This window comes from Danio aesculapii, chromosome 1, assembly GCF_903798145.1.
Source record: "Danio aesculapii chromosome 1, fDanAes4.1, whole genome shotgun sequence".
Lineage (NCBI taxonomy): Eukaryota > Metazoa > Chordata > Actinopteri > Cypriniformes > Danionidae > Danio > Danio aesculapii.
Window position 1 is genome coordinate 44,910,524 of NC_079435.1, and position 14,941 is coordinate 44,925,464.

General features: G+C 35.3%; 1 protein-coding gene across 1 annotated transcript in view; it reads right to left on the reverse strand.

Annotated features, from left to right (window-relative positions):
- Positions 1–14,941, reverse strand: part of tusc3 (tumor suppressor candidate 3) — a 141,756-nt gene that overhangs the window by 87,685 nt on the left and 39,130 nt on the right. Inside the window, exon 2 of the mRNA XM_056446998.1 lies at positions 2,747–2,916. Coding sequence (XP_056302973.1) covers positions 2,747–2,916 — 170 coding nt within the window. The remainder of the gene's footprint in view (positions 1–2,746; positions 2,917–14,941) is intronic.

Consider the following 14,941-nt stretch of genomic DNA (forward strand, 5'->3'; position numbering starts at 1 on the left):
TTTATTACATGTGAATTTATTTCACATTTTCACATGAACTTGTGTTTCATCCTTCCCACCTTTACAATATATGCAATCAATGTATTGTACTGTAATCTATGTAACATCCGTAAAGAAGGTTAAAAGGCCAAATCATTATAAAAACTATAAATCCAACACACTACTCAAAGTTGCATTATTACAAATGAATTTTAATAATGAGAGTATGAATAGTCTGCAATAATGATGTAGAAAACATTTAGCAGCAAATCTTTTAAAAGTGCCCTATAAAAAAAAATCTGGGTTTACCTACACTTTAAAAAGTGGAAACTTTAACAAATTACTTTGACTTGTTACAGTTAAATAAATAAAGTTTGACAAACTTAATTTTTAATAGTTTTCAGTAATAAATTAAGTTTGTTAGTTTAGGTGTAACAGGTTTTATTAATTTATTTATGGCAAGTTTAAGGATTGTTTCGTATCAATAAGGCGAAATACTTGTATTTGCCACAAAACATTAAAGTATTACTTTTATATTAACATGGGAAGGGAATTATTTGTACGATAATGAAAATATTTTTACTATTATTATTATTACATTAACAATATTATATTTAATGATTTGTACTGTACTATATGTACTGTTCCATTCTTGTTTTCTTAAATAAATTACTAAAACTTGTTACACCTAAAAGAACTAAATTAAATTATTACTGAAAACTGTCATAAATTAAGTTTGTCAAACTTAATTGCTTTAATTGTAACAAGTCGAAGTAATATGTTTAAGTTTTCACATTTTACAGTGTAGGCATACTTGAATAATAAGCGTTCAGTACATGGAAATGGCTATACCCAGTAAAAAATGCTGGGTTCCACACAATCAATTTGTGTTGGGAAAACAAGAAAGAATTAAGTTAACTTATTAGTTTCATTAAGTTTAAGTGGATCGAACAAAACAATTAGGTTGTCCCAAAAAAAAAAAAAAAAGAATTGTGTTGTTTCAGCTTATTTTAAATAAGTAGTTTGAAAAAGTGCAAACAAAAATTTTTTGACCCTCAAAAAACATAGTTTCCTCATTCTCATGTAAATTTTGCAGGAGTGAAAGCAACATGAGCAGATGGGTCTTTAGAAATTCGGCAGCCAAAACACACTAATATGTTGCTCATGGGATATTTAACATGCACATTCCATGATCATTTTCCTCCCTTATTTTTAAAGTTTCTATTAGTTTATATTAAACTTACTAGATATGTGGGACTTTTGTAAACGACAAATGCAGCAGAGTCACTTCAAATAAAGCCAAAGCCAGCCGCACCAGATTGTTTTCTATACATTGCTAATCAACAACTCCATGACCCATGGGTATACATTTCGTCAGAAAGCAAAAAAAAGTGTGATATGTATTATAAATTTATTCAGTACCACCACAAAGAGGCATGGGGTACCTTTAATTGTAACGTTTTTATTTAATGTTTATTGTGAAATGTGCCATGTATGCTTGTATAGAGGCAAACAACACGTAGGCTGCTGCATATAAGTGTGTACTTTGTATAAAATGCATGTTTAAGCATGGTATCAAATCACTCAGCTCTTACAGTCATTTTTCTAAAGAAAAAAGGTAATAAACTTTATTAAATATCATCCATTTATGCAGAGGTTGAAATTTTGTCAAGTTTAATTATATTATAGCATATATTTTATTAACAAAATAACTCAGAAGCAAAAATGGTTACTCTGATGGCTTATATTAGATAGCTCACTCACTCCTAGCTAAAATGATCCTCTCCACCGCTTAAGTTAAAAATATTTAACAAGGCATCATCCTCTGATGCAAGTATTGAGAGCTACATCAGAGTAGAGCTCATTAATATTCACAACGATTCAAAATATGGTCAATAAGGACCTTCTGAATTTGGGGGTAATTATATAGAGTAATAAATGAGCATAAATATCAATTTCTGTATATGTTCTGAACTTATCTACATAGTAGGCATGTGGCATAGATTTACTTTTATTGAATCAATGCAGTATATGACACCATTAAGGAAAGCTTTCACCATGCAAACAGCCAAAGATACAGAACTTGTAGTCGATTGCTAGTCACACCTACAGTAGTATTCACCACACAATAATGGAGGGAGAAAGAAAACTATTAATTAGGTGTGAGAAAGACAGGGACAGATATGGAGGGCAAATAAGAAGAAGAAAAAAAGGAGAATATACATAAACATGCGATTTGAGCCGACAGCAGATAATTAAAAAAGCATTAGGGGTCATGTCAATGCGATAGGGTGACTGGCCGTTTAAAGGTCGATCTGCTTTAAATTAACTTCCTCTATTTTGGTAGCACACATGACTGTTCCAGTCCGTTATCTTTATTCAATGAAGCTGCTGGATGGTGTCTGAGAATTCGGAATAGGTCTGGTGGGATTGCTTCACTCTCTAAAGGCTTGATATTCAGCTGAGGAAGACGACTGTACGAGCACAGACTCATTTTACTCTGCGATTGAAGGATAATGAGGAGAGAGATGGATGTGAGGTGAGTAGATGGAGGCTAAGTAGCTGTCGTGGGATAAATAAATGGGAACGATGTCTGGGGTGGAGGCTGCTTGGGAATAGACAGATGTAGAAGGTTTTCCGGTGGTGATCTAGGGCAGATGAAATCTTTATCTATAACAGTGTTTACACGCGGTATGATCAGTTTACTTTAGTAAATACAGCTTCAAACCTGTGGACGGACACTACAAGATGAATGTGCGTGTCTCACCTGCAGACAGAACATTGTCTCTGGGGTTGTAATGCAGTGAACATCACGATGACCGAATAGTTTCGAGGTGGAGCTTTGACGAAGCGGCGAAATTTATCCCCATTCATACGGATCACAGAACGCCGGGAACTCCACTCCATCATCTGCTCCACCTTCTCTGCCAACATGTTCTAAAAAAAAAAGAGCAAATAAGACAGAGTAAGAAAAAAGTAATTGAGCTAAAAAAAAATCTTAATTCCAAACATTTACAGTTCATAAGCTTGTAAACACCGCACTTAATTCTCCCAGCCAAGAATGTAGAATAGAACATTGGCTATCATAACAACTTGTCCTTCACAAGACAAAAAAAAAAAAAAAAAGAGATGTATGAACAGCGACTTCAGGTCAGGTTAGGAAGCTGAGCTGATCTGTAACTGCAAAAGGCAACAGCCTATTTCTGTTTTGTTTACAGTCGCAGAAAGACATTCTGTAAATGTCACCATAAAGATTGCTTGTTGACAAAAACACAGTTATGGCCAAAGGAAATACCAGGCAGTACCCGAAGAGTTCAATGCAATCTCAGGGCAGGAGTTTATATTAGGAAAGTTATCCATTCATAGCAGCTCTGTAGCCCAAAAAATTGCCCTCTGCACAAGGGAACAATTTGAAATAGTTAGCCGCAATGTTGTTTTTCTGTAATTGAAAAATTGTCTAAATTAAAAGTACAACTATGTCATTTTTGCTGAATTTGTTGCAGTACTTTGTAGGTAGGCATAGGCCAGTATAGGCTGGTATAAGACTATGACAGTATGATAACCTTGGATAATAACATCACGGTTTTACCGTATTGTGATTACTGCTCTAAAAACTCTTGGTTCTTTTTAAATGACTGGGTAAAATTTTTTATAAATAAATAAATAATATTCCTCTTTGAACACAATTTTATTTTGAGAAACATTTTAAATATTGTGGAAGAGTAAACATGTCAGATTAAATAACTAATCATGACTTCTGCTGTCTTCATTAGTTTTAAAAACACACATTTCTTTACAACTTGAAAAAAGGTCTCTTTGGATAAATTTTCTGCTGGAGATACTGTTGTCCTAAAAAAAATAATAAAAACATGGAAAAAAGCTTACATCTACCTTAGGAATGGTATAAAAGACAATTTTTGCGCTTTTAAAACCTTGACTTTTCCAAACCGCGGTATACCTTCAAACTGTTTATCGTCCCATACCTACGTAATTGTAGGACAGAAACGGCTTGACTCTAAATTATTGATGTTATGCACCTCTAGAATTTTGGCTACAATATGAGATTTTATTCTAAACAGCTTTATAATTTCACTTACTATTGGAACATTTTTCAGATGATAAACACATTAGTGTCTAGCTCATTAGACAAAAGCAAGTATTAGCTGTTCATCGGTTTCACGTAAATAAGATTGAAAAACTATTTTAAAAATTAAAATGTTAAAATACATATTTTTCAATGTGTCACACATAATTAAGATTTGCCCAATACTGAAGAGGCTTTTGAACATGTAACATTAGCTAGAAATCAGAAAGTGAGAATTTTCTCTCACATTAAGAGACATAAAATTGGACCTCAATTTCTACTAATCATTCCATCATTATATTAGAAACAGCATGATTCTACAGGTGTTATGCTAGCCAGTGTTGACAATTTAGCAACTTTGTCGATATATTTAGGCCCAATAGATATTATAGATAGCAAAATTTAGCTGTTTTTATTTTTGTATTTTTTTTTTAAGAATAACAGTAAAACATGAACTCTGTTATGAATGTATTAAAACATTTGATTGTTTGTTATAAAGATTCGGAATAATGACAAAAAAATAATAATTTGTGGATCTCCTTACTTCCGAGTGCAGCTATGCTGCCGCTGTAGCTGGTGTATTCTGGGAAATTTTTGTACCCTTTGGTTTGGAGTGTGGTCCTGAAAAATCTCAATTCGAAGGGGTATCTACCACTTCCCCTTAGCCCTATGCCTTCAAACTCTTAACCCCTTCACGTGAATGTGCAAAATGAGAGGTAGGGGTAAGGGGAAGGGCTAAGGGGTAGAATTGGGATTGGGTCTTAGTGACTTTTCAGACCCTTAGTGACAACTTTTCAAAACAGTGACTAAAGTCAAATCTAGCGACTTTTTTTTTTGGTGTTACTGGAGATTTTTATAGACTCTCATGTGTCTATACTGTACAATTCCTACTCTTCTCAACAAGCTAGGGGTGATGCCGTCAGACCCTCCCCCACCTCAGAGCACTCACAGGCAGCCTAGTCCTAGGACAGCAGTCTCTCCCACCTGCAGCCTGAGAGCAGGTCAGCCCTCTATTCTTTTTTTATTCATAATTACAGATATTTTAGTGACAGTTTTGGAACTTGTCTGAAATTATGTCTGAGAGATTACTGCAAATTCACTACACATCTGTACTGATATACTGTTTTTAAAGAGCAATAAATGTAGTTAAACTGACATGCATATATAAAGCGTAGTGCAAATATAAATACCCCTTCATTAACCATAGGCTGTTAAACGGAAACAGTTGGACGTGATGATGTCAGTAATATGCAAATTGACGTATGACATAATCAAGCAACATTTAGTGACTTTTCAGGCAGAGCTTAGCGCCTTTTCATTGAAAATAGTTGGCAACAATGTTTTGTTCTGGCAACACCGTTCTGTTTTCTTCTATGCACAAGAGTGTGAAAATAAAACAACTTAAAATTTGAAAGACTTAAAGCTCACTTAGATTATAAAAGAGTCAAATCAAATTGGAAAATGACACCCTAACCCGATTTCACCAAGTAGGACATGTTTCTGGATCAACATCTATGTTGATCCTGGAACACGATTCCAATCAGCCAATCAGAATTAAGGGATATGTTAAACATTTCTGGTATGTTTAGGCTTACTGTTGCACTACTACATTATTGTTATCCAATTATTTCTCCCCTCTGATTTTGGGAATAATTTACAGTTATGGTTGGGTATAGGCGTAGGGAATAGGTCTGGATTACATATTTCAAACAAAAATGATGCTCCAGGATCAACATATATATTAATCCAGGATCACATCGTACATGGCAAAATGATGATGTGAGAAAATAAAATTAGTTGCAATAAGATTCCCCAATACCAGACCAATACCATTATATAATACTATGATATAATACCATTCAATACCACCAACACCATTCACTTATACCAGAAAAATGTAATAAAGGAAAACATTGGTCCATTTGGATTTTATGTCAACTTAACTAACTGGAAAACTACATTATTCCTAATAACTTTCACCAAATACCACCATAAATGTACAGTAAGAAAACAAATATGGTCAATTTCGATTTGATGTCAGTTTAACTAAATAACTTGGTTGCATATATTGCATGGGTTCCATTTTACAGTGAAATTACAAGTACCATATAACACAAGTGAAAGGCATTCCCTTTATAATTAAATTGTGGGAACACAAAGAGGGTAATGCTCTTTTTAATGTAAAGTATAATGATGTCTAATGTAGCAAGTGCTAGCAGTACATACAATTCTACAATTCTTTTAGCCTAAGACTGAACCCAAAACCCTTTTCATTAGTAATTCAATACTGCAATTTCAGTCTCGAATGTACCAGTGTTATAGTTTTCAAACTTCAGCACAGACATAGGATACACCTTCACCTTCTCCTATAGCCTCAATTCTCTTACACATATTTCATCGTCTACCTCTTTCTCGCTCCCTCACTCTTATCAGCAATAATTTGTCCTTTTACTGTATATATTACTTCCCAAAGTTGACAACGCATCAGATGTTTTGGCTTTGGGCACTCGTTTGTTTAAAAGGATGATCAAAGTTTTGTGAGCGCGTGTAAACTCAAGGGCATGTTGCATTATTTAGCTGCATTTGTTGTGGACTGGAAGAGCCTGACAGAAAGGAGGCAAGTGATGGCTCTGTCAGCGAGCCCAAATTGAAACATCGTGCGGAGGTCACCTCAGGCTTGACAAGATAGATGTTTGTTAGCATTGGAAAGGAAACAAGCGGAAAAAAAGAGCTTCTTTTCAAGCTTATTCATGCAGTTCAACCTCTTCTTGCCCCTACTCTGTTTTACTGTTGAATGAATATGCTATAACGTAACGCTATTGGAGGGAGGAGGGTAGGGGAAATGCAATGTTTGTTTGAGAGAGAAAAAATATTTAAAAATAATTTAACTGATAGTCTTATCTCAGTCATTTTAAAAGCACAATAAACAATATACATATACATACATATATATAGTATATTTCTTTAAAATATAAAAAACAATTAAAAATAAAAACACTAGAACAGTGTTATATATTTTGCTCAATTACCTACTGTACTTACATTAGCCTAATTTTTTTGAAAAATGTACAAATTTTAAAATAAGAAAATAAGCCATTTTAACTAGCGACATGGTCCATTTTCTGACTTGCCATGCTAAAGAAAACATACACCCACGGTTTCTTGTTTTGTTCTGTATAAAACTGGGAAACGCCAAATATGCTTTAATATGTTAGATCAGAATCAGAAAGAGCTTATTGCCAGGTATGTTCACACATATGAGGAATTTGTTTTTGTGACAGAGCTTCTACAGTGCAACAGAATTACAGAGCTAGGATAAAAAACAGATAATAAATACATTTTATTAATAGAAGTAAGTAGTGAATGCAAATATACAAATTGACAAGTGTATGTACAGTGTAAGTGTATGTATGTATTTATACAATGTTATACGTGCAGCTGTTATGTGCTAATGCCATGTAAAGTATGTTGTTAAATAAATAAGCTTATGTGTGCATAAAAAGTAGTGATGTTTGTTTCACAATTACTATCATAAAGAGATGGATGTTATACATGTTATGCTTTTTATTAGACTGCACAGAGCAGCATTATAACAGATCCCTAAAATGACATACACGGGGTTCCCACACTTTCATGAACTGCAGATTCAAGGACTTTTTAAAGCGCCCTTATTTTTATATCAAGCACCTTTGTAATTCATACCCCAGTATGTATTGCCAGGAAAGTCATGTAACATTTAACTTACACTTAATATATAATACACTTAATATATAAATGTAAGAGTTGTCTGCGCCAATAGCCTAGTGGTTAGTACGTTGACACACAGCACCGAGGTGCTCGCGGCAACCCGAGTTCGATTCCCGGCTTAAGATCCTTTGCCGATCCTTCCCCTATCTCTGCTCCTCACACTTTCCTGCCTCTAATCTCCACTTTCCTATCAATAAGTGTGAAAACGCCTTAAAAATTATTATTTATATAAAAAAAAAGTCAGGGTAATTTTCAAAAATGTATCATTTAAAAAAGTCATGTTCAAAGAACTTGTTGAATTTAATAGTGGTACTATACAAATGCGGTTTCTGAAATATTGATTTAAAAAAGTACATGTCTGTTATTGTACAAACCTTAAATTTAAGATTTTTAATTTAAGAATTTCTCAGTTTTTAGTTCAGTTTTTGACAACAGCGTACAATTGCAGAAATAAAGCCATAAACAAACTATATTTCAAATTTAATTCAAGAACTTAACAACTTAATAGTTTTATGTTTAATCCACTTAAATTTGTATTAACAAGTAAGTTAACTTAATTGATTTGTGTTGTGTTGGGCATAGGTCTCAAACACAATTCCAGGAAGGCCGCAGCTCTACACAGTTTTGCTCCAACCCTGATCCAACTAATGATGGTGTTTATGAATCTTTTGAACACCTTGATTATTTGGATCAGCTGTGTTTGATAGGATTGGAGCAAAACTGTGCAGAGCTGTGGCCCTCCTGGAATTGAGTGTGAGACCTTTAGTGTTGGGCCAACATGAAGGAATTGTGTGGAACCCAGCATTTTTTACAGTGTACACTCAAAACATATTTTTTTTTCTGCTTGTTCAAACTACGCATTTAAATTGAGCTGAAATAACACAATTCTTGAATGTTTTTTTTTAGATAACTTTATTGTTTTATGTTCAAAACACTTCAATTTGTAAAAACAGTTAAGTTAATTTACACACAAATAATATTTTTGCTGCTTGTTCAGACTACATATTTAGAATGAGTTGAATTAACACAACCCTTCAGTTTTTTTTAGGGACAGCTAAATTGTTTTATGCACAATCATCTTAAAATTGTAAAAAACATGAAGTTAACATAATCGATTTGTGTTTAGACAAGATGAGGGGATTGTGTTGGACCAGGCATTTTTTACAGTGTAACACACCCTCGAATTCTAGTTTGGTTTTATATATAAACAAGAAAACACCACATCATAATACAATAATGACATCATACATCCTTTTTTGTGTGGCTCCTTTACCTCAATCCATTCCCAATCCATGTCCTGGAGCCCCAAGGAGTCTGTATATTCAGTTTGTAGATGTTACCATTACTGGGATTTAAAGAATGCCATATGAGAGACATATTCTATAAAATGTACAGTTCAAGGTTCTCCAGGACTATGTTAGGCAAGCATTGTTCTAGGGTGTCTGTGTGAGAGGAAATAACTGCATACCAACAGCTGTGTTTGACATTTAAAAAGTGTAAATGAACTAGGACTGTGAATCTTTAACATGCTTATAATGCATTGTGCATTGGTTTAAAAGTTATCTGACCAGTAGGAGGCAATGTGGAAGTTATTCGGAAGTGAAAGAGTTGCAATGTGGCCTCAAGGAAGTTGTTTAGGACCATTGTTATTTTATAGTCTTAACAATGATGTTCCTTTGGTTTTAAAGCATGCAAAGGCAGTTATGTATGCAGATGATACAACATTATATCTACCAGCAGTATCGATTGAAAACTGATCTGCTGGTTTAGATGAGGAGTTACAATTAGTGGTAAAGCGGGTACAGAATAATAAGATGGTTTTAAATTTGACAAAAACCAAAAGCATTGTGTTTGGATCAAATTTTCAATTTAAATGTAAACCACAGTTAAATTTGTCTGTAATGAGTGTGCCTATTGGACAGGTAGAGGAAATTAGGCTTCTTGGAGTTCTTCTTGATAGTAGGTTAAAGTGGTCAAAACAGATCGATTAAATGGTAATAGTTATGGGAAGAGGTTTATCAATTATTGAGAGATGTGTAAAATTTTTACCACAGTACTGCATCTCTCAAATTGTGCAGGCAATTGTTCTTTCTTATCTAGATCACTGTCCAGTGGTATGATCGAGTGCATCAAGTAAAGACTTAGATAAATTACAGTTAGTCCAGAATAGAGCTGCATGACTATTCTGCACTATAGCTGCATGACTATTTTACACTGCAATAGAAAAGTTAATATTATGAAAATGCATAAAACTATAGGTTGGTTATTGGTTAAGGATCGGGTATTTGTTTCTCTGCTGTGTTTCATAAGAAATTTTATGAAATAAGACATTTTTTCATAAGATATTTCTGTGTCAAGAGTTCCAAGTGTATTGCACTGTCAGCTTTTGTACAGTAATGCTAGTCATAATTTTAACACCAGGCATGCATCAAAAGAAATTATTTTTGCTCCCTGTTTCCAAAACTAATACAAAGCAATGGACTGTAATGTATAGAGCAATCAAAACATGGAATGGATTAGCATCAGACATTACATGCTTTGTAACAAATAAAATGAGGTTTAAAAACATAGTTGAAGAAATATTTAATGCCACAATATTAGGTGGATTGTTGATCTGAATGTTTTGTATGAATTTTGGATTTTTATGTTTTTTTATTGATCTTTGTTGATATGTATTAATGTAATTTAGTTTTTATGTTCGATGGACCTTGGACCTTTGATGGACCTTGGTAGTGGCTAAATGGGGATCCTGATAAATAAATAAATAAATAAATAAATAAATAAATCATCATTTGGGTTTTCCTTTCTTAAATGCTGATTTAACATTCTCATATTAGAATGTTCAGACAAGGAAGTAAAATTAAATGAGCGCTCTTTATGTGCTCCATTTCCTTCATTGCTTTTGTCACTTTTGTTTTTCTTCTTGTGCACTAGTCCACTAAGCTGAAAAGAGAGTAGTCACTCTCATTGATGTATCTTCTCATTCAGCCAAAAAGCTGTCGATGGTGATCTAACTAGTGCCAAAAATGCAGAAAGTGACACAGAAACTGAGCCGACAGATGCTCAATGACGGCCCAACATTGGCCAACCATTTGCTTGGTGTGTTACAGTCCAAGGCGGCAGACACCCCGGTGTCCAGTCCTACAGCCGAGGGGCAACTATCCTGCAGAGTTCAGCTCTTTTCCTAATTAAACAGACCTGAAACTACTTATCAAGCTCTTCAGGAGACTAGCAAACTTCAAGGCACACTGCAAACCTGGAGCAGGATTGAACACATCAACACTACACAATTTAGTTGCCTCCCTTATCTGACCCATCCATTTCAGACCACAAAGTCTTTACCAATAAGCCGATGAACTGAATCAGATGTGTTTGATTAGAAAGAGTTAGAACATGTTGGAGTTGGTATGCCTTCAAGAATGGGTGGGAAAGTCTTGCCTAGATGCTACAAAAATGAGGGTTTGCGCGAAGACATGGATGGAAATGCTGATTAAAGAGTGTTCAAGCACAAACAGTTCTTATGTGTAGAGCACACACACACACATACAGTACACACTGATCTGAACATGTCATTCCTCCTCCTGTCTCTTTTGTGAGCTTGTCAGTCTTCCTTAGGAAAATGAGGAAAAAAGGGGTTTGCACCCACAATGTCCAAACAGCTTGGCTGTCAGTTTAGCTGTCAATCAGACCAGCATTAATGATGTGCTGTACTGACCAGGATGTGAGAGACCAGCCAAGCATAGAGGAAAAGAAAAGAATACTGTTCAAACTACAAAGGACGAAACCGAGCCCGTTTCCTCATGTTAGATTCCTCAAAATTTCTGTCAAACTTTCCCTGTTCTCCCTACATTTATACAATAGAAAAAAGTACATAAATAAAAACCAAGAACCATGATCTCATTTTCTAGAACAGGAACATGAATTGGCAAAAAACTTTCGTACATATATAAAGAATTACAATTGAAGCTTTTATTTTCTTTATTTCGCTTTGTTTATATAAAGTGGCAAATGTTGTTGACAGCTTGTCCCTATTGTGGATCTTGCTGACGAAGACAAAGTATATCATAAGCATTGTTCACTTACACTCACTGGTCACTTTATTGGGTACACCTGTCCAACGGCTCGATAATGCATATTTATAATCACAGTGCATCAACTCAATGCATTTAGGCATATAGACATGGTCAAGACGATTTGCTGCAGGTCAAACTGAGCATCAGAATGTGGAAGAAAGGTGGTTTGAGTGACTTTGAGCGTGGCATAGTTGTTGGTGCCAGACGGGCTGGTCTAAGTATTTCAGAAACTGCTGATCTACTTGGATTTTCACGCACAACCTCTAGGGTCTAGAGAGAATAGTCCAAAAAAGAGAAAATGTCAAGTGAGTGGCAGTTCTGTGGGCACAAATGCCTTGTTGATGCCAGAGGTCAGAGGAGAATGGCCAGGTTTGAGCTGATAGAAAAGCAACAGAAACTCACTTGTTGCAACTGAGGTATGTAATGTAATGTAATGTAATGTGTATTTATATAGTGCATTTATTGTGTATGGCCATACACCCAAAGCGCTTCACAATCACACCCCTTGTCTCTCCACACCACCACCAGTGTGCAGCATCCAACTGGATGATGCGACGGCCACCACAGGACAACGGCGCCAGTGCGCTCACCACACACCAGCTATTGGTGGAGTGAAGGGACAGTGATAGAGCCAATTCGGTGAATGGGGATGATTGGGAGGCCATGATCGTAAGGGCCGATTAAGGAACTTTGGCCAGGACACCGGGGTTACACCCCTGCTCTTTTACGAAAAGTGCCATGGAATTTTTAATGACCACAGAGAGTCAGGACCTCGGTTTAATGTCTCATCCGAAAGACGGCGCCCACTGACAATATAGTGTACCCTTCACTTTTACCGGAGCATTAGGACTCACACAGACCACAGGTTGAGCATCCCCTGCTGGCCTCTCTACCACCACTTCCAACAGCAACCTAGTTTTCCCATGTGGTCTCCCATCCAAGTACTGACCAGGGTCAACCCTGCTTGGCTTCAGTGAGTATCCGGTCTTGGGCTTTAGGGTGATATGGTATGTGGAAGAGTATCTCTGAACGCACAATGTCCAATCTTGAGGCAGATGGGCTACAGCAGTAGAAGACCACACCAGGTGCCACTCCTGTCAGCTAAGAACAGGAATCTGAAGCTACAATTTGCACAGGCTCACCAAAATTGGACAATAGAAGATTGAATAAACACTGCCTGGTCTGATGATTCTTGATTTCTGCTGTGACATTCGGATGGTAGGGTCAGAATTTGGCATCAACAACATGAAAGCATGGATCCATCCTGCCTTGTATCAATGGTTCAGGCAGGTGGTGTAATGGTGTGTGGGATATTTTCATAGCACACTTTGGGCCCATTAGTACCAATTGAGCATTGTGTCAACGCCACAGCCTACCTGAGAATGACCACAGTGTATGATTAAGGCTGTTCTGAAGACAAAATGGGGTCCAACCCGGTACTATAAGGTGAACCTAATAAAGTGACTGGTGATTGTATGTGTGTGTGCGTGTGTATGTGTCGGTTTCTCTTGGAAATTACAATTCTGTCGAATGTAGACTGTATTTTTCAGAAAAGACCCTTCTGAGGCATCTTTCTAGATTATCATAAAAACTGTATTGCAGGGATCCTTTCGAGCAGATTTTTCAGAAAGAATTGAGGAATTCATAAATAAAGGCTTTTTGATCCAAAATTCAAAGTGATGTGGTGCAGACCTTACACTGCCCACAACTCCATAAAAGAAGAAAAGGGAAAAAAATTCTAATATTAAAGTATTGTAGAGACAGCATCATGCTGTGGGGCTGGTTTTCATCTGGAGAGACTGAACATCTTGTTAAACTGCAAAGCATGTGGATGGTGCAAAATAAAAGAAACACTGCGGTAGGACTCACTGCGCTTTTCTGCTAGTTGGAGGGAAATCAGATTTTCAGAATTCAAGGAGAATTAATGTTGAACAAGATTGTAAATCCCGTTAGAGAGTTAGTTCACCTAAAAATGAAAATTGTGTAATTAATTACTCCCCCCCCTGTTGTTAAAATACCTTGAGACTAAGAAAATATAAGCTATTTAAGATGAAATCTGAGAGCTTTCTCATCCTCTATGTCACAAGCGGTTCCAAATATATTGGCAAAATATTCCACATGACTTCAGTGGTTCAACTGTAAACGTACAGAGCTCCAAAGAACACGTCTGTTCAGAAAAGGAAAAAAAAAAAAAAACGACTTTGTTTACCTATCTTCTGTGACAGGTCAGGGTAAGCTTTTACAATTGGCCATACAGTGCTTGAATGTTGTTTTGATAATGTTTTCAGTTCCTGTTCTAGACTTTGAATGTCTCTGGGTCATTGCTCTATACAGTATGCATGACAAGACAGCTCCTGGGTTGCATCTAAAATATGTTCAGAGGATGAAAGAAAGGTCTCAGGTGATTGGAATGACATGGATGTTGATAATTAATAAAATATTATTTTATATATAAATAAATTTTCATTTTGGGGTGAACTAACACTTTAATAGTGAATATTCTACCATCCACTCAAGTCCTTAATTTTATAATTTAGCTACTACTATTTTTATATTCATATTACACTACTGAAATATCAGAACATCAACACTGCAATGTGTTCATTACATTTTCTCATGAATTATTTTTATGTTTTATTTTTATGAATTATGAATTAATTTTTCCTCATACTTTTTGCATAATTTTGCTGCAGCCTATTATATATATATCTATATATCTATATATCTATATATATATATATATATATATATATATATATATATATATATATATATATATATATATTTAATGATCTTTTAAATGTATAGTCCTACACAAAACTGTTCTTTGGAGCCACTGAGGGCATATGGAATGTTTTAGCAATATATTTGATTGATTGATTGATTGATTGATTCTTGCAGTCAACAAATTGCTGTATTAGGCTTCATATTATACCCAAACAACCCAGCATGTTGTTGAGTTTATGTGGTGAGAAATTATACAAAATCCCACTTTGACTCACTGGGTAAAACATAAATTAAACAAACGTGCCTTTTACGGCAATTACTTTGTGGTTAT